Source organism: Diaporthe amygdali (assembly GCF_026229845.1).
Source record: "Diaporthe amygdali strain CAA958 chromosome Unknown NODE_7_length_1459731_cov_64_868725, whole genome shotgun sequence".
Lineage (NCBI taxonomy): Eukaryota > Fungi > Ascomycota > Sordariomycetes > Diaporthales > Diaporthaceae > Diaporthe > Diaporthe amygdali.
In genome coordinates, this window is record NW_026517027.1 from 467,896 (window position 1) to 491,916 (window position 24,021).

Below are 24,021 nucleotides of genomic sequence, written 5' to 3' on the forward strand. Positions count from 1 at the left end.
ATGCAAGAGCGCACATAGTCGAGCTGCACCTGGCTATTGGCACACAATGCGTTTATCAAATTGATTTGTTTGGGAGATACGAGTATTCTGATTTCGATATAAAGCATTATTTCATCTGTCAGCATTGGCTGGATCCATGGATCGCTTCAGCCTCTATGCTAGGATCTTCAACCTGTTTATTCAGCCCCTGGCTGCTCGCGGGTATAAGGGTCGAGCAACACATGTATGGTAGTCATTTTTGAGTGGAAGACCTTGGGTCCAGGAGATGCTTTTCTCACCGACTTGTTAGACGAGGAAGAGGGAGGCCCTTTAGAGAACACAACTTGATCCAGGTGCTCCTAGAGTTTCCAAAATGTCGTTGAAATGGAAAGGCTGTGTACGAAGAGAGTGAAGCCAAGGTTGATGCTGGCGGAGGAGTGAAGTGAGACAGAGTCAATTTATGGTAGGAAGAAGATACATCCTGTGAAATGTGCATGTAGAAGAGGACAGAAGAAGCGTAAATTTGCAAGGTCGGCTCAAGCCAGTCGCTTTGAATCCTTATGAAGAATTTTACGTGCTTGTCTGCGAGTCTTTCATTGCGACGAGCTCAATCGTAAAGAAAACACAAATTTTAAACGGTTCACAGGGTCTTCTTGTTTCCTTCAAGCCTCATCCTTTCAAGCCTGGTTCGAACTTGTGCCTGAGCAGCTTTATTATCAAGGAAGATCTGCTCTCTGGCCTTTGGCCAAGCCCTCCTTTTACCGGTCTCAAACAGCCGCCAAATAGAGGGGCTGAATATACCGTTCGCACAAAGATGATATAATTTCCGATCATTCCACCAGAAAGACCAAGCCTTGAGACTAAGCCATCCGAAGTGGCTAAACACTCCAGTTCCGGCAGCATCCTCGAACCACTGCAAATGGTCTGTCATAGGTTGATTGAGGGTATAAAACGTAGCCTCGGATTTCTGCCGATCCAGAAGATTCTGACGCCAATCCAGAAAGCCGTGGTACCATGTTTTCATATCGCTCAGTGGAGGTAGGCTGGACCGTCCACTCCATATCTGTGAGGTTGCCATGATGATGAGTTCGTGCTGGACGAAGCCAGGGAAGAAGATCGCGCCATGACCAAAGAACGCAAGCGAGTTCCGGACCTTAGGGTCTTCATGGAGCGGGAAGGTCCCGCGATACAGATAAGGTGGCTTGCCCGGGATGGGGTAGGGGTTGTGTTCCTGGTCGACGAAAGGTGCGGCGAAATTATAGCCAGTCGTGTAAATGATAGCGTCGATGTCTTTCAGGACACGGCCATCTTTTAACTCGATTGTCTTCGCTCCTGTGATCTTTGACACAGCGCTAACTGGTTCGCAGAAGCCCGATTCCAACAGAGGGTAAATCTCGTCCCCAATCAAAGGAGCTGTGGTTGCGATAGATGGAGCCGGGAAGAAGTTCCATGACTTGAGAACGTTGGGAAATGCGGTTTTCGACGTGGCAACCATAACTTTGTCCATTAGCCAATTCAATATACTGGGAAACCAAGTCGTCGCGAATAACACGAATCTCGTGAAGTTGAGGGTCATGGCTGTGTCGAACGCAGCACCTTTTGGGTCATATCGTGGGAGCTGGAGATCATGAGCCATCAGTTTCATCCCGCTCCAGAGGTGCATGAGGATATCTCTGAAACGTACGAGAACGACACCGTTTCTATGGCTGGCATACAACTGCGCAGCATGTCCCACGAGACCAGAAGCTACATCTTGTGCAGATGCGTGAAGCCCGACGATCAATACCCGCTGGTCCTTGAAAGACTCGGGACGATGGAAATTGATCGCGTGCAGAGTCCTTCCGGTGAACTTCTCTATCCCCCGGATCTCTGGCCATTTTGGCGCCGTGAAGGTTCCATTCGCGACGGCGATCTTGTCGAAATATTCGCGGCGGGGGCCGCCATCCTTGGTAAGAAGCTCGACTGCCCATTTGTCTCCTTCGCGTGCAAAAGCCACCACGCGTGTGTTGAGTTGGATATTCTGTCTCAACTGGAAATGATCCGCATAGCCCTCCAGATACTCCCACATTTGTCGCCAAGTGGGGAAATCGTCCGTTTCGTCCGGAAAAGGGTAGTCTGATATTGCGCTCCGGTATTTGCTGCTGTTGAAAATTGTGTTTGCAGCTACAGAAAGAGACCCATCCTCGGAGTAATTCCACAATCTGAAGGTCTGGTAGTCAGTACGTTTTCGAAACAACTGTCGTCAAGTCCATGTTCCGAATGTTTGGCAATACCCTCCAACCCATGATCTCGCTTCAAAACACGTCACATCCAGCCCATCTTCCTTCATGTTCTTCAGCGCCATGAGTCCTAGAGGACCGGCCCCTATCACAGCAACACGGGGAGCCATATTGTAGAATTACTGGTGTAGAGAAGCCGTAATTGATCCTGTGTATTATCCGAGGTCGAAATCCCAAATGTCACAATATTGCGGCTGCAAGCGAAGTCGTGCGCTAAATGTAGTGTTTCCAAGAGAAAGGGGAGCTGAACTCGAAACGATTCGAGAGCTGGACTTCCTGGGGAGGTATACATAATATCAACCAGAGCCAGCCTCTAAAGCGATATAGCGCCAGTCGTGTTCACGTAAGCCTATTATCATTCACTATTACTCGGGATGGGACTGGGATGAAACAAAGCGAGCTACTAACACAGAAAGTTAGCATTGCCAGCAGATGTAAGCGCCAGGAGCACTATATCTCGTATAACGCAAATCCATTGCAAGGGATAATGATTCCGAGCCTAGCAGCATTTGGCCTTAGCGCTTACGACAGGTATGGGTGACAACATGTTGCAATGGGAGAGGATTGAAGCCTGTGGCGCAGGATCTTCAGCACCTCGTCTGCTCGTCTGATTAATTATTCCTGCGGCTAGATCCTAGTCTTGGCATTCTAGACCCCTGAATGGCAACTCGCATTTACAACATATCACGGGTGCGGAGACAGGTCGCATCCCGTATGAAAATTGCATACTATTTGGGCGCACATAATCACATGTCTTTCAATCGAATAGCAAATAATCAATGTCTTTCAACGTATAAACTCATATAGTACATTTGTGTTCTCTTTTTGGCACCTTAAATATGCTTTGGCTGCCCTAATGCTCGCTACCAAGGTATTTGCGACAGAGCGCCCCAGCAAAGTCAGATTCCTCATCATGACTACCTGGGTGAAGTGCACGGGCAGTCTCTACCGCAGAAGAGGATCATCTGTGGCTCCGGAAGGTATGTGTTAGCTACCCTGGGGATGTCGGCAGCAGTGTGTTGCACTGTATCAGCAGCGTCTCCTTTTGCCTTCCAATTCGTCTGGTGTATCAGCCCAGACATAGACAGTCTTTACCTCTGAAAGTTTCTTCGCTTTCGTCCTGTCGGCCTTTGAGAATTCCGGAACACATGGCTTGGTGAGATGAGCCAAAGGCTCAGGTAATCGCCGTTGCTTTCTGTGATTGGTCCGTAACATACTTTTGAGCTCTTGCGTTGATTGTATGGGTCCGTGGTGTCCGTTTTCCAGGTCTGTGGCCTTTCAAATATGCAAATCATGATTTCGAACTTCAGACGGTTAAGACGCGGAGTGACTTTTATAACCAACAAAAATGAGATCAAAGAAAAGCGTGGTGATCCCGTGATACTATGGCCTGGATAGACCAGAGCCAATACGGAAAGATTAGCTTACTAGTTTGGCTCCGACAGTAGTTGACCAATTTTGGACAGCAGGCATCAAGTAATCGGTTGGCTATCTGCGGCAAAAAGCTATATTTTGTCTGAATCGAGAGGCTAGACTGCGTTAGAGTTTTGAGAGTTTCATGTTGAACGAATGATACGTTCAGCAGCCTGCCAAATCCTTATGGTCAACAGAACGGCATACTCCCAAATAGAGAAGATGGACCACAGAGACAATAGGGAATGATCATTGCAGCTAATTATTTGCGTACTTATATGTGATGGGTTGTGCATCGCGCCTCTCAATTCAAGCGAGAGACAAGGAACAATTGATGCAGAGTAAAGCCGTGGTAAAATACATTTAGTAACTATTGATCCCTGGGGCTATGCGGGAAGATTAAGGAGCTGGCTATACGACGACCAAGGATTCTTTGGACTTGCCGTGAATGTCTTCGGTTTAATGGCTTAGTAGGTAGACTTACTAGAACCTTAGATTCTAGATGGGAAAGGTCATTCATGTCAGGTAGTATGGGATCCTCGTAAGCCGAGACCTTCAGGGTGGTTTTTCTGATTGGAATGATTCAAAGGGAGGTGGGTTTCGTCACAGATCTGAGCCTTGTTGGTCGAGAAGAACAATTTGATTAGTTTTCCACGGTACTTGCAGTAAGCGTAGGAAATTTATTGAAAGAAATGACTGAGCACCGTCGTAGTAGACCCTGATACCTGACAACGGTGAGATTCTCCAAGCGTTAGTGAAAAGATCTGCGTTGCCTAACCCCTTGCTTGTCCATATTCAATACGCATCTCTACTTCATCCGCTGTCGCACCCGGAGACGTCCATTGCTCCAAATGCATTATGGGTTGCCTCCCAGAATGCAGATTGAACACAGCCCATATCGCAGCCCAGACCGACCCTGAATTTCCAATCGAGCCCTTTCTTGTAAACGAAGGACTTTCCGCAGTGTGGTCTGGAGACCATACACAACCATGAATGGCGCTTAAGACCCTCCCAGAGTCTATGGCATACTGCGCCAACGTCGTCGACCTCTCGGATAGTGACATGATAGTCGAAAACGAATCCTGGCGCGTGGATCGAACACCAGGCGTCGGGTAGATCTTCGCCGGGAGGAGGCCCTTCGAGAAGAGTGGTATTAGTCACAGCTACATTGGAAATAGCTGCACCAGGTAGAGCTGCGGCGGAAGCAGCAAGAATGATGCTAAAGGCGGTGAAAATAGAGGATGGCTTCATGGTGAATGGCGAAAACTTGAGGGGGAATAAAGGGAATATTGCACCATTGCACATAGGTATCGGAGTGAAGAGGTGAAGAGCAACCCAGTTGACGAAGCCAAGGGGGCCGAATGCTTTATAGTTGCATCTTCGTTCGACTGGTTGCTTATGGGTGATGCGTCGGCTGGGGAGTCGCTATTTCCATGGTGTTTTGAACGATGCAGAGTTCGCTCAGCCCGGATCATTAGCACACGGTGCTTTACACACTCTAAAGAGCTATACGAGCAAACGAAACACAGGTTCGCGCGTTGGACAGAATGGAGGAAAGACACCGGCGAGAACACCAACTCACACTATGGCCCACTAGTGACTATGCGAGTGGTATATGTGCTCAGCCTCGCCCATGCAAAGTGCCAGACAAGAGCACTAATCGAGTGCTGGCGAATCAAAATCGTTCCTGGGTTGCCATGATGGATGTACTAAATCTCGGACGAAGCGTCTGAGGGTCAAGTCCAGCACAAGTTACGCCAAACCTGCGACAGGCGGCGCTGAGAGGAGCGGTCCTGAGGTCTACCGAGATTAGATGGTTGTTGGGAGGCCTTCTTCGAGGGCAGCTCTGAAAATAATCCATGTTAGAGCCCCAAAGCGAGTAGATCAAACAGATGTGATTTCGAGAGAATGATCCCACAGAATCTTCTAGCAATGTTTTAGTGACACCCAATTCTGATCAGATTGTGCCTTTCTATGTCAAGGACTTTCTACAGTGGGCAGCGTTTTGCACAGCGATCCACAAGGCATTGTGTGATCAGTCATGGTGAAAATTTTATCGTTACGATGACAATAAGAGGCAGGACGAGAATGCGAAAGGAGAAGTAAATTTTCAATGAAATGCCCATGGTGTCAGAGCAGAGGGGCTGCCGAACATGGCATGTGTCTTGATTGGCACTTCATCCCCACGACGACAGAGAAAAGCTGCAGGCAGCGAATTACTTGAACAGATCACCGAGGTAGCCCCCAATATCTTTTGAAAGTTGATCTTTCGTGAAGGCACTGATGGTTGCTTACCAGCGCATCTGTCTGCCTTTCTTTCTTCAAGAAGCGTCATCAATTGATATAAACTGCATTTGATTCAAAGACTCGCAGTTGATGCTGATTCGTCAGCCTCGCGGTCGCTCTCTGTCTAGATATTCTCAGTCTGCGTGCCCTCTTAGGATGACATGGTGTACGCGTATCGCAGTCGGTCTTGGCGCTATGAAGAAGTAGTGCTGATCAAGCCACCTGGGATTATAGGTAAGAATGTAAATTCCGGTGGCTCGCACACCCAAGCGCAGAATCTGCTGGTGCTGACATCTAAACGTCCCACGTGCACAGTTCCCGCTGATCATCCACGAATTAGATCTTGCCTATGGGCATTTGTATGGAGAATTTTAGGCTGCGCGGCGTAGTTGGAATAAGGTGAGGGCCGCTGACAACTTCGTAAATGGAAAAGCAGCTGTCCTTGGTTCAATCGATGCCCTCGTTCCGTGCCCTCGTTCCCTCTTTCCCGCTCGCGGTAACGAGTCGATAAGCATCATGGCGCTATGCGATTTATGTCTGACGGTTCCTTTTAGCGCTTTGCCCCGCTTGCCGCAAGAGCATCGTTCAGTCACCCGGGTCGCGGACCATGCCGAGAATACCCATCTCTTTTTCATGGCAGGAGACGAAATCGCGAGTCCAACCGCAGAGCTCCCAGATCCGATCGGGTTTCCCTTTCATGAGAATCTTCGCGCCTTGGAATTGTCGGCAAAGTCATGCCCTCTCTGCCACATAGCACAGATAGGTGCTCGCGCATGGATTGACCGCTTGGAAGACGCCGCGAAGAACAACAAATCTTTTATCGAATTTCATAAGGGAAGAGACACTGTTCCGACTGAAGAGCGGCTGTGGCTGACGGCCTGTGACGATGGAAAGCAGGGCTTTTATCTTTGGGTTAAGAGCCCAAACATAGCCCACGGCCTGTACTTGTTGGCAGCAGTGAGGTTTTGTGTCGAGTCCAGTCTGTTCCGAGTTTTCTTTCATCTCACAATTCACTCCTCATTGTTGCAATTGAATGAGTCGGCTGACCGCCTGTAGCGAGTCCCTTGGCTGGCGAATTTCCTGTGCGCCCGCTAGAACGAGACTCGGCTTCTGAAGCAAGCTTAGAATTTGTAGCCTCATGGTTGCAGGAATGCGCCATTGAACACAAATCTGGAATATGCTCCGAGGAAAGCACGACTTTGCCGACAAGAATACTTGACATCGGATCAGAGGGGGACGTCATCAAGCTAGTTGATGGCATCCACCAAAGTGGGAAATATGCTTCCCTCTCTTACTGTGTAAGGCATCTGTCCGGTAGTATGGGATGACTTACTTTGAAACTAACATAAAATGTGAGAAACTTAGTGGGGCAAGTCGCCACCGTATCTCACATCTCGCGACAACATGGAAGCCCGTCGCGTGGGTTTCAACATTCATGAAATGCCTCAGACTTTCATCGACGCGATAATTATAGCGCGGCGCCTGGGCCTCAGGTACTTGTGGATTGATAGTCTTTGTATCTGCCAAGACGACGCGAGTGACTGGGCTCGCGAATCTGCACGCATGATCGACGTATATTCGAATGCCCACGTTGTTATCGCAGCGAACCGATCCGATGACTGCACAGGAGGATGTTTCCACAGCCGTGCCGCACGCCCGAGCTCCGTGTTCAGACTTCCTGGTGGATCATATGATGTGACTGCGATACTACTGTTTGCGTCAGACCAAGAATCGGCCTTCAGCGGTGGCGACTTTCGAGACGAGCCACTCGTCGGTCGAGGCTGGGCACTGCAGGAACGTGTACTGGGGAAGCGTGTTGTTCACTACAACTCCAGACAGGTATATTTCGAATGCGCTCGTGGCATCATCGCCGAGGATGGCTCAGGCCTTAGTAAGAAACGCCGCGGCTATCATCAAAGGCCAGTCGCGACGATGGATCCCCTGAATGACGACAAACAAAACCTGTCGTCTTGGAATTTGCTAGTTTGGAATTACGGGGCGCGGCGGTTGAGCAAGCCAACTGACAAGCTCCCAGCGATGAGTGGTCTAGCCAGACTGTTCCATGGGAGAATAGGAGGGGACTATGTCGCCGGGCTCTGGAGCAAGGCTTTGATGGAGGGTCTCGCATGGCAGCCATTGGGCCGGCGAGGGCCCGCATCCCGAGACCAATACACTGGACCGAGCTGGAGCTGGGCAAGCTTCGACGGCATTGCAGCGACGGGATTGAATCCGGGATGGGTAGATGTAGCCGACATCGTGGAGTGGCACGTTGATCTGAAGCACGAGGCCAACCCCTTCGGCGAGGTAGAAAATGCCTGGGTGCGGATCCGAGGGCCTGTTGTCCCACTGAGACACAGCACACAAGAGTCGAACGAGCACGAAGCAAGGCTGGGGAGAGCTGGTCTTCGGCCTCTGCCTAGGGTCTGCACGCCTCACACGGATTCTGAAAATGGATTGATCATGACGCCGGACCACACCGACATCACCAGCACCAGCGAGTGGAAGGACTGGCGGTTAGAAGTTCTGCTCCTTGGGGGCTACGAGGAGAAATGGGGTCAGGAGTCATGCTCGGACGACGAGGACACTAGTACCGCAATCGGCTCATTCTACGGGCTTGTGGTCACAGGTGCGGGGGATGAACACACAGAGAAGAGGCGAAGGGTTGGGTTCATGTTTGTCGATGGGAAAGAAGGGTCTATAATCAGAGATGACGAGAAGAACTGGAAGACTGTGACTTTGGTATGACTGTGGAACGTCATGCATAGGGCTGGAGCATGAGACTCGGAGAGATATCTGGACATATGGGAATTAATATACGTGTTTGTAGTGTTGAGTCCCCAGTCATCAATCAGTGCGAGTGAGCCTTGACCAGAAGCACCTTGGGCTGGCGGCGTGGACAGAGTGGGACCCTGCTGAAAAAGGGGGACGGTAGAGTAGTTCTGCAGGCAGTGATGGTGACCGGAAACCAGTCCTACAGTCATGATTCCAATCCATGATAGCCCCCAGAAGGTGTATCGCCTCGCGAATCATGTCGATAATTGCCAGTGGCTGAGCTGCACGATGCTTGTGTGCATGGTTGGTTGGTCTTTCATCGCTGGGCGGCATCTGCAGCATCTGTCGTACTTGAGGCTGCCAAGCTGAGACATCTACTCGCTAGGGTCTTTTTGTACTCGGCTGCGTCAACCGAAACAGTGTCCAGTAAATGCGCCGTGAACGATTGAAGTTGTTTGCGATATATACGTCGTCTCCAGAGAAGGGCCAAGCAGTAAAGTTGGTGTTTTATTTCAAGAAATGCTGGAATTCAGTTGCTTATAATTGGAATTGTTTCCGCCCCGCCCCTCGCAAACCCCGTCGAGCTCTTGGTACCCGAAACGGCGTAGCGCAGCAGCTAATTTGGAGCTCTCCTAACGCACTGCATACGTATTGTGGTACCTGGGTACTTCGCAGTTGGGTGCCCAAGTCCCCAAAGTCACCTTGGCCGGGATAGACGCATTCCGTAACGAGAGCAAAGCCTCAACCCTGGACCTGCGACATCATTCTGGTCATTGCTCTGCCCGACAGCCCTCGACCGTCCGCCATCAGCAAGCTCCCTCGTTGTCCCTTCCCGGTCGAAGCATCCAGCCATTCATCCTGTCTACTCCTGAGCTGGACGGACATTGCGAACTGATGGGCTCGCCACCATGTCGACAGGCATGAGCCGCGCCGAGCGTTTCGAGGACGAGAAGCGACGCATCATCGAGAGCTGCTTCAGCAAGAGGGACGAAGACGGCTCAGGTGCGCCAGGGACACCCTCATCTACCCGTTCTCTACTGGGCCTTGCATGCTAACTCTTACATTACACCGACGGTAGTCCTCGAAACCTACATAACGCACCTACGAATCCTCGAGTTCTCGCAATATCCAACCAGTCCTCCTCCCCCTCAGTCGAGAACGCCCCAGTCAGAAAAACCCCGTGTCATCATCGTCGCCGTCCGAAAATCTGGCCGGGTGCGAGTACACAAGACCAAGGAGAACGTTAATGGCTCCTTTTCGATCGGCAAGACCTGGAATCTCGATGATTTGGCCGCGATAGAATCATATACCGGCCCCAACACCCCTCCCGACTTCCGACAATGGGCTGGAGACAACGGCTTTCTTGTCACCCTTGGCAAGCCATACTACTGGGAGGCACAGACTGACAAGGAGAAGAAGTTCTTCATCGCCAGCCTGATCAAGATATTTGGCAAATACACTGGCGGCCGGGTCCCCTCCTTGTCTAATTTCGACCAGCGCGAACTTGACCAAGTCCTCGGCGGGGCTGCGAGACGGGGGGCTGCGAGCCAGCAGACTCCTAATCAACCAAGTCCATCCCCTGCCCGGCCCCCTGCGTCTCCGGGCAGACCGCTGCCGCCGCCCTCGCCAGCGCGTCCACTGCTCCCTTCAGGCTCCAACCAGGCGCTCGGCTCGCAGTCTAGTGGACTAGATGGAACTGCCGGCTCAGACTATACACGAACGCCTTCCCGGAGCCCCATGCCCCCCAATGGCAACTCATCACCGGCCTCGAGTCTTGCTCCTAGCGTCGACTCGACGCGGAACATGCGGAGCCAGGATGCTCCCCTAAGGCAGAGGCTGGGTGCCGGCAACAAGAGCCAAGACTCGGTTGCCAACTCGTATAGGAGTGGTGATGAAAGCCTGCGGCCGAGATCTCGAGGAAGGCCAAATGGGGCCCCGCCATTCAACAAGACGCCCGAACAACCTCCGTCTGCCCTAGCTCCTGCATTTGCCCCGAAACCAAACCCAAGACCTACAGGAGACAGGCCTCCGGAAAGGAAACGCCCCCCTATGGACCCTTTGAGGCCCACCGGCTTACCACCAGACGATGCGTTAGTGCCGGCTCCTCTAAGCAACACCACGAACCTGCGCCGTGTACCATCTCGAGATGTTCTGGAGCCCAGCTCGCCGGTTGCACCACCACCCAGAAGTATTGAGCGCATGTCGCCCAGGAAACCGCCAAGCTTTTCGCAACGTACAGAGCCAACTCCGGTGATAGACCAGATCGCTGCCGAACCTGTTGAGCCGCCGCCGCCTTCTCAACCTGTCGAACCTCTACCTCCAATCGACACTGCACCTCCACCCCTTTCCGTGTCCACGAACGAGGTCAACAAAGACAGCCCGACTGTGCCAGCCTCCGCATCCACACCGGTTGAGAGTCCAGTAGATTCTCCTCTCTCGCCTGAAGAACACCGTCCTGGTCTTGGCCCAATGATTAAAGCGAAGAGGTCACAAAACAAATTGGCAGGGGCTTTGTGGAAGGCAGCAGCAGCGTCTAGCGCATTCAAACCCCGGGTCGGAGGAGCAGGTGAGAAGCTACTGAAAGCTGCCAAGGAGGAACAAAATAAAGGACCAGACGGAATCACGGCGGTCGTTCCTGCGCCGCCACGACCGAAGTCCATCGAGAAGAAACCAGAGCCAGTACCGGAGGTCACGGTCTCTCAGGCAGAGCCCGCACCACTGGAGACTGCGAAGGACTTGAAACCGGAGCCGAAGGCTGAATCGAAGAAGATCCCAGAACCCGAGGTCAAGGAGGAGCGCAAAAAGTCTGTTGTGGTCGGCAATGACCTCAAGTACCTGACGACCCTGGGCGTTGACCCATCTGTATTGGATAACAAGACCTCCCAATTTACGGAGTGGCTCGACTTTTTCTCTTGGGTACCAGGCGACAAAATGCGGACACTTAATCCCGACGAAATGAAGTTTGACATTGAACGAGAGCTGAACAAGGCACAAGCTGGGGGCTGGCTCGCTCGATTTCAGGAGGAGGATGAGCGTGTGGACGCTATCAAAACCGGCATTGACGCAGCAGTTGATGAATGTGACGAGCTGGACAATCTCCTGACTTTGTATACCGTCGAACTTTCCGTAAGTTTCCCTTGTTTGGTCCTGCTCTACTGCGTGACTAATTCCTGCTGCAGACCCTCCAAGATGATATTGCCTATATCGAGGCACAAGGCCAAGGCCTTCAAGTCCAGGCAGCGAACCAAAAGCTGCTCAAGAAGGAACTCGAATCGCTCCTCGAAACTTGCGCGATCACTGCGAATGATCTGCAGGCCCTGTCAATCGCTCCTCTCGAAACTGTTGATGGCGTGGAGGAGGTCGAAACAGCACTGGTCACTTTGTACAAGGCCATGATCAAAATCGACCCTAGCATGGGCAGTGCTGACGAAGTCAAGACCGGAGATGGCAGCAGCGACCAAGCCATCGACTTCAACGGCGACTACGCGAAAATGCGGGTGGTGCAGGAAAAGAGACAGATGTACATGCAGGAGAGTGCCATGTTCATGCAGCGGCTCGTCGATTTCATGGCCAAGCAGTTCAATGTTGCAAATGATGAGGTCAGGAGGGCTTTGAAGGGTGCATTGAACAAGAAGGTCGACCCACAGAACCATGATATTGGGCGAGACATGCTCTGGAAATACGACCCGCTCATGCTTTATACCAGAGATGCTGATCTGGAAGTCTGGAATCGGTTGATACAGATTTATCAGGACGCGGCTCATCCGACATACAAGATGGAATTCCGTGACGCGCTGGATTCGTGGAAGAGAAACGCCAGAAAGCCAGCCGGGGAAGATGCGCTTTTGTTTTCGTCGCAGGAGGAGAAGAAAGAAGAAGGTCTTGCAACAGCCGCCCGAAAGCTTACGGTAAAGAGGAGCCAGACGCTTGCTAGAATCCGCTCGCCTCTCGGAGAAGGCCCCAACCGACCTGCCAACAGCAGCGCAGCCGACCTGTCGCGAAGCTCACCCTACGAAATTTTCGCGAATGTGCTCGACGATGTGCTGCCATTGGTAGAGATGGAGCAAAACTTTATTATCGACTTCTTCCATGCCACAACTATGGAGCAAGTCGATTTCCCAGACGCCGTCGCCGCTATCAGTCCTGGAGCCCGTAGGGGTAATGACCTTAAGAGGCACAGGCTCATGGAACCGGATCGAGACCTAGCGAGAAGAGTGACAAGGTCTATGGAAGTCATCTTTCCGTTCCTCGAAAAGGATCTGAGCAACATGATTGACTGGGTACTGGTACAGAGTCCACTGTAAGTGCAGGTGGGAATCATGGACATTCTGGGCTACCGCTAACATTCTCTTAGGCAAGGTGTTGGGGTCATGGCAACCCTCGAACGCAAGCTCGCCGACATACAACAGTCCAACCAAGACTTCCTAAATAGTGCCCTACAGAAAGTCCACGGCAATCTGCTCGTCAAGTTCAAGAGATTCGTCGAGGAACAAATACGGGCCATTGAGGACACCAAGGTCAAGATTAATAAGCGCAAAGGCGTGATCTCGTTCATGAAGGTGTTCCCGCCTTTCAGCATGGCAGTGGAAAACATGCTCTTGGGAATTGACCCCAATCTCAACGTGCGCCGCACCGTTGACCGCGAGTACGATCGCATTTTGAGGTCTATGTTCGACTCCCTGAAAGTTATCGCACGAGAGAATCCAGCAGTGGGTGTCGCAGCAGCAGGTGCCGGGGCAGACCCGGAGGACAAGGAGGCCCTCAATTATCACATCTTGCTCCTTGAGAACATGAACCATTATATTGAAGAGGTGGAAACAAGGGACGACGAAACACTCGAGAAATGGAAACATGCAGCTTCAGATGAGATAAACGAGCACATGACGCGGTACATTGACGCGGTGATGCGTCGGCCCCTTGGCAAGCTCCTCGATACCCTTGAAAACATCGAAGGCCAGCTCAAGTCAGGCAAGGCACCAGCCGCTATTGCCGCCCAGCCCTCCAACAGCAAGGCGACGTTCGACAAGGTGCTGCTACATTACGACGCTAAGGAAGTGAGGAAGGGCATCGAGGCATTGAGGAAGAGAGTTGAGAAACACTTCGACGAGAACAACAGCCTGGCTCTCAAGGTGACGAAGTCGTGTGAGACGTACTATACTGAGGTGGAGCAGAGGATTACAAGGGTAGTCTCCGAGTTGTACGGTGGGGAAGTGCTTGTTGAGTGGCCGAGGCTGGAGGTGAAGAACGCATTCCGGTGATGACTCCAGGCGGATTGGGGGGGGGGGGGGGATGGTATGCGAGCGACCTATTGATGATACCATGAATAACCCTGCATGGCGGAAGGAAGCAATAAATACAAGAGATTTGTCTCCGAGTCTAAGGAGGTCGTTGAAGCCTCAGGAAATGGTATGTTCCCTGCCTCTTTTCCACTGTGTGAATGCCTATGTCGTTGAATTGCGTCAAAGAAGCGGCTGCCCATGCCAAGATTGCCGTTCGTACCGATAAGGAGAGACGATCTCTTCTTCTTCACAGGAGCAAGCAGACATCGTCTACCACGGCTTTCCAGACCGGATGACCCCTGTCTCCAAACTTGGGACGAAAGTTTGCTTGGTTGGTAATTGGACCTCGGGTCTGGAGGCGATCATGAAACGCTTCCCGCCTCGCTCCGACGCCTTGGTTTCTAACCTCTACGAAACCCCCTCACTCATCGCTACTCTTGCAGACAAGCTTGCGAATCGGATGACGCCCGATCGTGCAATGCAATTCACCTCAAGCGCCTGCACTGCCTTCTATGATTTGGAAATAGGCTCTCATCTCGTCCTCGATGTCGCCGTCTCAGCTTTCCTCGTTCCTTCAAACGTCAAAATGTACATACACGCCGTTGCCCACGACTCGGATGAGCGATGAGAACATGTGAATCTGTCAAGCCCGCATCTGTCAAATAAACTTTACCCCCCGCAAAATTCCCACCTGGATCTATTCTCGCTCACTCAACACCAAGATATCGTCGGCTCAACGGCCAAAAACAGGCGCCATGCGCCTCCTCAGTCCATCGCGGCTCATCTTACCCGCCGTGCTCCTCGCGTCTTCGCATCTCCACCTCGGACTCGCCGCCCCAGCCCCGGTGCATCACGATGAGAGGGACCTTTCCGCTGCGGTAGGGAATTTGCTCGATGATTTTGCCGACCTGGTCAACGACACGGCGAGCCTGCTGTCTGAGTTTGTGACGGTGATCAAGGAGCTCAAGAATGCTACGAATGAGAACGACCTCATCGGTCTGTTGGGTGTGAACGTCACTGGCAGCGACAATGACGATAATGATAAGGCCAACGGTACCGTCAGCGCTGTTGCTGCAAATGGGACTGTGACTTGTCCGGATATGGCGGTTCTGTTTGCTCGGGGGACTGCAGAACTCGGTACGTCTACGACAATCCTTTCATCGCTGTTCGCTGGTGATATCTACCGTCCAAATTTGTGACTAACAAGCTCTAACAGGTAATGTTGGGCTATACACCGGGCCATCCTTCTTTACTGCGCTGCGCAACTACATCAACGGCACATCAACAATGGCCGTCCAAGGAGTCCCATATCCGGCCTCCATCCCCGGCTTCTTGGCTGGTGGTTCGCCCTTCGGCTCAGGCGTGATGGCAGCCCTGGCCAACAAGACCGCCTCGGCCTGCCCGAACACCAAGATCATCATGTCGGGCTACTCGCAAGGCGCGCAGGTCGTCCACAACGCCATGCAGAAGGTGGCGGCGATGTCCAACTCGACCGCCGCAAATAACACCAATGTCAACGTCGCCTCCAAAGTTTCCAGCGTCGTCCTCTTCGGCGACCCGCGCAACGGCACCGCCGTCGCGGGTGTCGACCAGGCGCGGGTGCTGAGCTTGTGCAACGCGCAGGACGATATCTGTGCTAAAGGTGGCGATGTTATCACCCTCGACCACCTGACGTACAACAGGAACGCACCCCAAGCGGCTATGTTTGTCATGCAGAAGAGTGCGTTGGGCCTGATGAGTAATGATGCGATGATGCAAGGTATGGGCAACGTGCCGGTTGTGCAGGCGGCTAAGGGACAGAATGGTGGACAGCAGGTTGGGACTGGGCTGGGTCTACCAGGGATGTGAGGAGTGGATGGATGGTATTTGGTGATGTAAATAGAGTTCGTCAGAATCAGGCTGCTGTGTTTCCTTGAGCGAGATTTCTTGACATTTACATCATAGCAATTCGTGTACCTAAGAGCCAGTTTGGAGCCGAGCTCCCAAATCTATTACTTTCAAAAGACCCCCTTGCTTCACATTGCTTCCATCAAGTTTGACAAGTTCGATTTCCAACATTGGTGCACAAAATGATACCCCAAGCAATGTCTAAAGACCTTGCTGTGTTATAGGCTCTGCTCTCATCATAATGGTTAGACAGTCCTACGTAAGTAGCCTTGGGACACTGGCCAGTAGCTTTTCAGAACGTCAAGGCAGTCCACCTCACTATCTCATGCTTAGAGAAGCATCCTGGAGCATACAGGACCGCTTCTGGCTAGCAAATCATTAAGCTTTTAGATGACCCGCACGGCGGATAGATGCAATGTGCGTCTGACAGCTTAGTCTCATTTTTGGCTAACCATGTTGATTCATGCAGGGATCGGCGCGATCGGCGCTGCCCAGATAGGACATCGATTCCGTAGGACTCATCTTCCCAACTAGACAATCTCGCCATTGCATGTTTCCTTGTCCTTCGACTCTCTGCCCATCAGTCATGGCTCAAAGGGCGAAGCCGTGGATGTGGCCAGTCGCCATCTTGAGCGTCTTGGTCATCCAATCACCACTTTCCCACGTTTATGCGGAGGCGACAGGCACAGAGCAAGTATCACAAGCCAAGTACGAGCAACAACACATCATGAGCACCAGCGGAGACGTTGGCGGCGATTTGCCGTCCATGTCCTTGTTGATGAAGCCTCTGTTCAAAGACTCGGCTCAGACATCAAGCCGGCCTGAGCCCATCGCTATAAACATCACCATGACTATCCGAGTGCCAAAGGAACGCTTCGGCTCCGACACGCCTCTGCTGGAACTGCCCCTGAAGATTGCCAAGACTCCAACGGCCAGGTACGATGAGGACGACAACCCTCTGTACGCGAGCCTAAACGATGGCGATCTTTTCAAGCTCAAATACCGGGACGAGGATCCTGTTGAGGGGCCTAGAGTGTGGTATCTGGACCAGGATGAATCTTTGGGCCAGACGGCAACTGAAGAGACGTCCAAGATCACCGTCAAGTTTACGGCCCCTTACCGCAAGACTGATGAGAAGACCTTGCCTGGGCCCAGAATCGATCTGAGGAGGGACATCACAGGCGGTGGTCTGGTCGGCCAGGGGCAAGGATTCATCCCCGTGCCTCCTCCACCGGAACGCAAAAGCGGTGAAACCGATGACAACGACGGCGGCGAGGAGCAAAAGGAACTTTGGCAGGTCAAGGTGGAGTGGGATCTCGCCGATGCACCTTCAGGCATCCACGGGGCATGGTCTCTCGGCGACGAGCAGGTGTCGAGCGCCACTGGCTCCATGGAATGGACAGTTACCCACTCCATCTTCGCAGTGGGCTATCTACAGCGCTTCCCAGCCTGGGACGTCGACCTTGCTCAGTCAGGCGAGAGCATCTACGCCATGTACTGGCTCGACCCGTCGCCCTACGACATGGTCGAACTGGCACAGTCGACGCGCAAGATCTACGCCCGCATCGCAAGATACTTCGACGATTCCAAGGACCCCTTCCGCGTCTTCTTCCGGCAGATCGAGGCCAACAACGGCGGCACCGGCGCCTCGTTCAGCTTCATGGTCGAGTACTCGCTACTGTCGGTAGATCAGAACGACGAGCACAGCCTGGCGGACCTGCTGGCACATGAGACGGTGCATGAGTTTGCGCTGCTCGATCAGACATCCCCTGAGCAGCGCAAGCCGGGCTGGCAGGAGGATGAGAGTGCTTGGTACGACGAGGGAGTCGCATCATATATAGGCGCGCTTGCCGGCCTGAATGATCCCGGGAGGAGGGACTGGATGGTGAAGAGTATGAACAACTATGCGCAGGCGTACTACACTTCGCCTGTGGTGAATATGCCGTATGATGATGTCCTCACAGGTTATTGGGATAATGTGGATATTACCAGGGTCAGCTACTACAGGGGTTTGATGTATCTGGCAGAACTGGACGGGATGATATGGAAAGCGTCGAAAGGCAAGAAGTCGATGGATGATGTGATCGTGGACTTGTACAAGCTCAGGAGAGGAGGAAAGACATGTGACTTAACGACGCTGAAGGACAAAGTGGCTGGACTCATTGGACAAGACAAGCTTGACAAGACCTATGAGGCCATGTTCAAAGGCGACTTGATCATCCCTTCTGAAGACTGCTTAGAGCGGTATGGGTTGAAGCTTGTCAAGATGGAATGGCAGAAGTTCGAACTTGGCTTCGACACGCAGTCAATGAGGGAGTTCAAGGTCCGGGGACTGGTTTCTGGATCCGCCGCGGACAAGGCAGGGGTGAAGGAAGGGGACATCATTGTGAGAGGGTTTATGGTGTGGGGAGTCGAGGACGAACTGGATATACCGATGAGGTTGACCGTGTTGAGGGATGGGGAGGAAAAGGAACTTGAGTGGTGGCCTAGGAGCGATGAGGTTGTCGAGGCTTACGGATGGGTTGACATTCAAGAACAGAGCAGTCCAGATGAACTATGAATGCCTTTAGAGTAGCGCTCGAATCGTTCTTTCACAACAAGCGTGAAATGTAGGTCAATTTGGCGGATATACCACAATGATGAGTGAGCCGCTGTAAGCTCTCCACGGTACTTACTTTACTGATACTTCTCCATAATACTCTTCAACAGCTCCTGGTCGATCGCTTCAACCGTATTCCCCTTGTGCCCAACTGTTGTCTCCGCCATGCAGATGGCATTGTAGATAGCCTCCTCAGTGGCATCCGCCGCAGCCTCAAACAAGCCGTTAATGGTGGCGTCATCTACCACCTCAATTCCGAGGGTCCTTGGCTTGAACGGATCAATCGCCTTGTTATCGGCCGTGTACTGCTGTACGGGGATCTTGTTGGCCGTCGAGAACGCCAGGAACAGGTCTCCCGAGGGGTTGTGACCGTAACCGCCGACGCGTGCCAGGCCCACGGTGGCCCGTTTTGCGAGCCGCTCCAATTGTGTTGGGTGCAGTGGCGCGCTCGTAGCCAGGATGATGATGATGCTCCCGTCTTTCTTGTCTTTGGCCTCCTCAGCCTTGGCTATGTGGATCATCGTAGGCTCCTTGCCTTCCTTCTCAAGATGCTCCATAACGAGCCTCCCAACAGGCACACCGGTCACACGGAAGTCCCTGATACGCCCATAGTTCGCCTGGACTAACACACCAATAGTATAGTCCTTCTCTGGGGCATTTCCATCCGCGTCAGGAAGCCCAAGGCCACTCACGACACGGCTGCTTGTCCCCGTGCCGCCCTTGAATCCTTGGCATACCATTCCCGTGCCGCCGCCGGTGCATCCCTCAGGGGTCAGGTCGGCAGAAGCTTCGTCGAGACCTGTTACAATGTGTTCGGGCTTGACAGCGAATTTGGTCATGTCGTTCAGATAGCCGTCAAACGTCTCAGCAACGACGGGAAGTAGGAAATACCCCACAGAGCCTTCGTTGTTGTGGTGCTTGATTGCATGATCATAGATGCCGCGGTAGGCCTCTCCAACGGAGAAGGAATTGGTCAGTACGATGGGTGAGTGCAACAGGCCCGTCTCTTCGATCCAGTGGGACCCGGTCATCTCACCGCTGCCGTTAAAGCGGAAGATGCCGGCGTAGACGGCATGGTTGAACCAGTCCTTGTGGGGGAGAATCACGGTCGAGCCGGTCTTGATGCCAGGGTTGGACGAGGGACGAAGAGTGGTGGTGTGAGTGAGCACACCTGGCACGTCGGTGATGCCATTGAGTGGACCAGCGGGCCAGTTGCCGAGCTTGAGGTCAGGGAGCAGCTGGCGCAGACGCTGGCGCGGCTGGGAGGTTGAGGTCCCTGATGAAGCCATGGTGAGGTCGACGGCGATGATGATGCTTGTGATGTGGAGCAGATGATGCCCCTGGCTTTGACAAGATCCAGTGGCCGGGCGCAGAGCTATATGTGTGTTTCAATGTACATTCCTCGAGCTTGTCTTTATAGTCGAAGACGTGTTGTCGACGTTCCTCACTAAGCGTCTCGCTTGCGTGCCAAGAAAGGTAAGCCGGTGTGACTCCTTCGAACAGAGCTAGAGGTAATGTAGGTCGGAGTAAGACGACAAAACATCAGGTATCCGAGCCAATAGACTCCGCAACACTCTTCTCAAGGCTAGTTAGGGGATCACTGGTCTTCAAGATGTGCTCCTGCATTTCCAATGATCAGTAGTCCTGGTCTGGTTGTCGGAGTTGGTCTCCGACTCATTATGAGCCATCGTCGAGTCTTGAGGACCACCCGCGAGCGTTACGGCCTCACTGCGCTCTTTTCGGGCCCTGCAGCTTGTCTATATTCTAAAACATGATCAAGTTGGTCAATGTATTGTACGTATCATCAAATCCAGCCCGATATATTTTGGGAATATCACACAGGAAAGACGAATGCAATCATACAATTCGCTCGAGCTCACAAAATACGTAACAGACAGAAAGAAGTGCGGGGTCAAAGATGTTCCCCACAGTGGCCGACCCCAACATTCCCCAAGTCGGAGTTGAAAGCACAACCGATCTACGAAGTGGAGTGGATTTGCATGACGATCCGGCATCTGGTCTCCGGCCTCCCCTCTGCCCTCTGCCGCTAGGGGCCTATGCCGGTCCATCGGAGACTGAGTCTCGTGTGAGGGGAGAGCGGCTGCCCTCGTAGCTGGTCTGTAGCTTGGCGCCGTCAAGACCCAGTGCCTCGGGTATTGGGGTTGACTTGGTCGTTTCGCACACGTCTTAGACTACCTACTCCTCCCCATACCTAACCAAGCACCCAAAGACATGATATCTAGAGGTTGCCCATCATGACAGCTGCAGTGAGAGTTATTCCAGGGGTATGTCTTCTCTGACTGATCTATGTATCATCTGCCTGAGAATAAAGCACTGACAGCTCCCATGACAGGCCGCCACGAGGGCAGTGAATCTGCTCAGAGCCGTTCAGTTCACTCACCCGCCCTCATGTCCCTGCCACTCCAATCCGGGCCACCATCATAATCACCGGCATGGTCCACATGCTGCTGTGCGGCGCTATGCCACCCCTCAGGATAACTCACAGCTTAAGGAGTACGCCTTCGAGATGGCTGCTTCTTCCATCCGCTTCGGACCTGGCGTCACGCGGGAAGTCGGCATGGACTTCAAGAACATGGGTTCCAAACGGGTCTGCGTCGTCACAGATGAGACCGTCGACAAGTTGACTGCCATGCAACAAGTCCGTGAGGCATTGACCAACGAGGGGGTCAACTTCAAAGTCTTTAACAAGACGAGGGTCGAGCCAAAGGATAGCTCGTAAGCCATGTCTCGGCTCTCCTTTTCCAGACTCCAGCACTAACTCTACTCCATAGCATCCGCGAGGCCATCGATTGGGCCAAGCCGTTCAACCCGGACGCGTTCCTGGCTGTTGGTGGTGGCTCGGTCATTGACACAGCCAAGCTGATGAACCTGTACACCTCCTACCCAGAGGCCGATTTCCTCGACTTCGTCAACGCACCGCTCGGCAACGGCCGCCCAATCGACAAGCCGCTGAAGCCCCTCGTTGCCGTCCCTACAACCGCCGGCACGGGATCGGAAACCACGGGCACTGCCATCTTCGATCTGGTCTCCAAGCGCGCCAAGACCGGCATCGCGCACCGCAACCTGAAGCCCACCCTTGGAATATGTGACCCCCTCAACACGCGAACCATGCCCGCCGCCGTCAAGGCCAGCTCCGGCTTGGACGTCCTGTGCCACTCACTCGAGAGCTGGACCGCCATTCCTTACCACGAGCGCACGCCGCGGCCGCAGAATCCTATCCTGAGGCCTGCTTACCAGGGCGCCAACCCGATCAGTGACATCTTCTCGCTCAAGGCGCTGCACGACTGCGTCAAGTATCTTCCTCGCTCGGTCAGAGACCCAGACGATATGGAGGCTCAGAGCCAGATGTTGCTGGCTGCAACGCTAGCAGGTGTTGGTTTCGGAAACGCGGGCGTGCATCTGTGTCACGGTGAGTGATCCTACGTCAACCAAAGATGTTGGAGCCGAGTACTGAGATCTGAACTACTATAGGAATGTCGTATCCCATCTCCGGCCAGAACCCAGGCTACCAACACGCGGGCTACGAGGTCGCGACCCCCATTATCCCGCACGGCGTCTCTGTGGCGGTCACGTCGCCCGCCGTGTTCAAGTTTACAGCCGCGTCCAACCCAGAGCGCCACCTGCAAGCCGCAGAAGCCTTTGGCGTGGACATCAGCAACGTGAAGAGGGAATCTGCCGGCGAGGTCTTGGCAGAAGCGCTGAGGAAGTTTCTCGACAGCCTGGGCGACCAGCCCTCGGGCCTCAAGCAGCTGGGGTTCGGGTTGGAGCATATCGATGACCTAGTGGAGGGCACGATCCCGCAGGCAAGAGTGTTGATGCTGGCCCCGAACCTGGCTAGGGAGCTGCAGACGGAGAGGGAGCAGCTGAGGGGCCTGTTTGAGGAGTCTTTGTGATACTTGGTCTGAGGGAAAATAAGATCTTAGAGAATATCTATCATTGCCTTGTTACTAGTCTAAATCCTGTCCCCTGTGTGGCATGAACAACCACAGGGTCCGTGCTGAGTTCAGCGCTAAGTACTCAATAGATGGAGACAGCGGAGTCAGTTTAGATATTCTCGTTGCTTGAGCATCATCGTAGGCCTGGTACTGCCATTACTCAGAGTTGTTTACTACGCACCGGAAAATGGCTGGATATTTTTCACGTGGGATTCTTTCTGTGCATCAAACTTGAATATCGTAGGCACGACAATGCATCTTGACAACACCTAGCTCATATGGTTCATCTCCGTTCTAGTTCACTTAACTAACATGACAACAATTCCACCAACTCCGTCCTCCCTGTCCCTGGTTTCCAGTTCCATGATTCTATTGAAGCCTGTTAGTTTACGCAGTGAATTACATTTACATTCTCAAAGTGAAGACTTACGGTTCCAGCATTATTCCCCGGGTTGACCCCAGCTGCTGCGTCCGACGAGCCTTGTTGTGAAGCCTGCAAATTATCAGTGTCTTCTTTGACAAGTTCGGATACTGCCACTCACGTTTGCAGCGTTGTTTCCCCTCCGAACACCGGCAGCCACGCCGCTCTAAGTTGTAAGTATTTGATCAGCTCTTTTTTTCTTTTCTTCTCTTATTTTCCTAAGAAGAGAAATATAATTCAATGGTTTCAGAGACTTACCATATTCATAATTTTCAAACGGTCACTACTATGTGGTATCCTTACTTCGAAGCTTTTTCTGTCGCAATGTGTATTCTTGATTTGCTGTATCTTCTGGTGACGATTCGATGGTAGTTGAGCAACTCTTTCCTGGAATTGGGAAGGGGTCCCCTCAGAGTCTGGCTCTCTACACTTTTATAGGGCAAGATCATATCATTGTCAAAGACTCCAACGATAATTGCGTGACTGATCTTGTCCAGTCATGGAGTCTCCTATTGACTCAGAATGTGTCCTGAGGCAAGCAAAAATTCAAAATGATTCCATTTAGCTGAGCAAGAAGCTGGGTGTAATTCTTCTCTCCGTTGGTTATCAACCCTCCACACGACATGTTAAAGTGAGCCTCTGAGTTAAAAACAATGGAAAGTAGACATATAACAAAATCAGTTACTTGCTCTTGATTAAAACAGAATTAACATTATAAGGTAACTTCATATTGAATGGCCTATGTGATAACCAATAATCTCCTGTAGGATAACCTCTTATAGGTTATTCCCCTGTGGGGTATCCTCTTGTGGGATAACCCCCTGTGGGATAATCTCTTGTGTGATAACCTTCCGTGGGATAACCTTCCGTGGGATAATCCCCTGTGGGATGATCTCCTGTAGGATAATCTCCTATATGTAATCTCTTATGAGATGAGCTACTATGGGATGAAGAACGATTGAGACCAACTTCCATTTCGAATATACAGTAATTAGATTAGATTAGTAGATACTCGTCTTACAGCTCAAGTTGTTTGTTCAATCATTAATTGCACTAAAGTTCAATGGTCCAGGAAACCTTTAGACACTGTGATTATCGTGTTCTACGATTACTGAGGACATCATAGGTGTGCCTCTCGTCCGCTGAACCC

At 52.3% G+C, this 24,021-nt stretch overlaps 9 protein-coding genes across 9 annotated transcripts; 6 read left to right on the forward strand and 3 right to left on the reverse strand.

Moving 5' to 3' along the window:
- Positions 1 to 619: 619 nt before the first annotated feature.
- Positions 620 to 2,368, reverse strand: J7T55_013764 (uncharacterized protein; the record flags this gene model as incomplete). Its single annotated transcript, XM_053140668.1, has 2 exons — positions 620 to 2,180; positions 2,283 to 2,368. 2 exons carry the CDS (start codon positions 2,366 to 2,368, stop codon positions 620 to 622), a joined length of 1,647 nt encoding a protein of 548 aa, XP_052996101.1.
- A 2,116-nt stretch (positions 2,369 to 4,484) lies between these two features.
- J7T55_013765 (uncharacterized protein) lies at positions 4,485 to 4,922 on the reverse strand (the record flags this gene model as incomplete). The annotated part of the gene is made up of 2 exons (XM_053140669.1): positions 4,485 to 4,625; positions 4,701 to 4,922. 2 exons carry the CDS (start codon positions 4,920 to 4,922, stop codon positions 4,485 to 4,487), a joined length of 363 nt encoding a protein of 120 aa, XP_052996102.1.
- A 2,439-nt stretch (positions 4,923 to 7,361) lies between these two features.
- J7T55_013766 (uncharacterized protein) lies at positions 7,362 to 8,702 on the forward strand (the record flags this gene model as incomplete). Its single annotated transcript, XM_053140670.1, has 1 exon — positions 7,362 to 8,702. One exon carries the CDS (start codon positions 7,362 to 7,364, stop codon positions 8,700 to 8,702), a length of 1,341 nt encoding a protein of 446 aa, XP_052996103.1.
- A 935-nt stretch (positions 8,703 to 9,637) lies between these two features.
- Positions 9,638 to 13,987, forward strand: J7T55_013767 (uncharacterized protein; the record flags this gene model as incomplete). The annotated part of the gene is made up of 4 exons (XM_053140671.1): positions 9,638 to 9,731; positions 9,808 to 11,855; positions 11,909 to 13,029; positions 13,084 to 13,987. 4 exons carry the CDS (start codon positions 9,638 to 9,640, stop codon positions 13,985 to 13,987), a joined length of 4,167 nt encoding a protein of 1,388 aa, XP_052996104.1.
- Positions 13,988 to 14,132: 145 nt separating this feature from the next.
- On the forward strand, positions 14,133 to 14,636 carry J7T55_013768 (uncharacterized protein; the record flags this gene model as incomplete). Its single annotated transcript, XM_053140672.1, has 2 exons — positions 14,133 to 14,135; positions 14,262 to 14,636. The coding sequence occupies 2 exons, from the start codon at positions 14,133 to 14,135 to the stop codon at positions 14,634 to 14,636; spliced, it is 378 nt and encodes a 125-aa protein (XP_052996105.1).
- A 127-nt stretch (positions 14,637 to 14,763) lies between these two features.
- On the forward strand, positions 14,764 to 15,856 carry J7T55_013769 (cutinase; the record flags this gene model as incomplete). The annotated part of the gene is made up of 2 exons (XM_053140673.1): positions 14,764 to 15,145; positions 15,225 to 15,856. 2 exons carry the CDS (start codon positions 14,764 to 14,766, stop codon positions 15,854 to 15,856), a joined length of 1,014 nt encoding a protein of 337 aa, XP_052996106.1.
- A 625-nt stretch (positions 15,857 to 16,481) lies between these two features.
- J7T55_013770 (peptidase m61 domain-containing protein) lies at positions 16,482 to 18,455 on the forward strand (the record flags this gene model as incomplete). Its single annotated transcript, XM_053140674.1, has 1 exon — positions 16,482 to 18,455. The coding sequence occupies one exon, from the start codon at positions 16,482 to 16,484 to the stop codon at positions 18,453 to 18,455; it is 1,974 nt and encodes a 657-aa protein (XP_052996107.1).
- A 116-nt stretch (positions 18,456 to 18,571) lies between these two features.
- J7T55_013771 (peptidase family S58) lies at positions 18,572 to 19,783 on the reverse strand (the record flags this gene model as incomplete). The annotated part of the gene is made up of 1 exon (XM_053140675.1): positions 18,572 to 19,783. One exon carries the CDS (start codon positions 19,781 to 19,783, stop codon positions 18,572 to 18,574), a length of 1,212 nt encoding a protein of 403 aa, XP_052996108.1.
- Positions 19,784 to 20,749: 966 nt separating this feature from the next.
- On the forward strand, positions 20,750 to 22,408 carry J7T55_013772 (Hydroxyacid-oxoacid transhydrogenase; the record flags this gene model as incomplete). Its single annotated transcript, XM_053140676.1, has 4 exons — positions 20,750 to 20,779; positions 20,848 to 21,230; positions 21,287 to 21,924; positions 21,987 to 22,408. 4 exons carry the CDS (start codon positions 20,750 to 20,752, stop codon positions 22,406 to 22,408), a joined length of 1,473 nt encoding a protein of 490 aa, XP_052996109.1.
- Between the last annotated feature and the right edge of the window lie 1,613 nt (positions 22,409 to 24,021).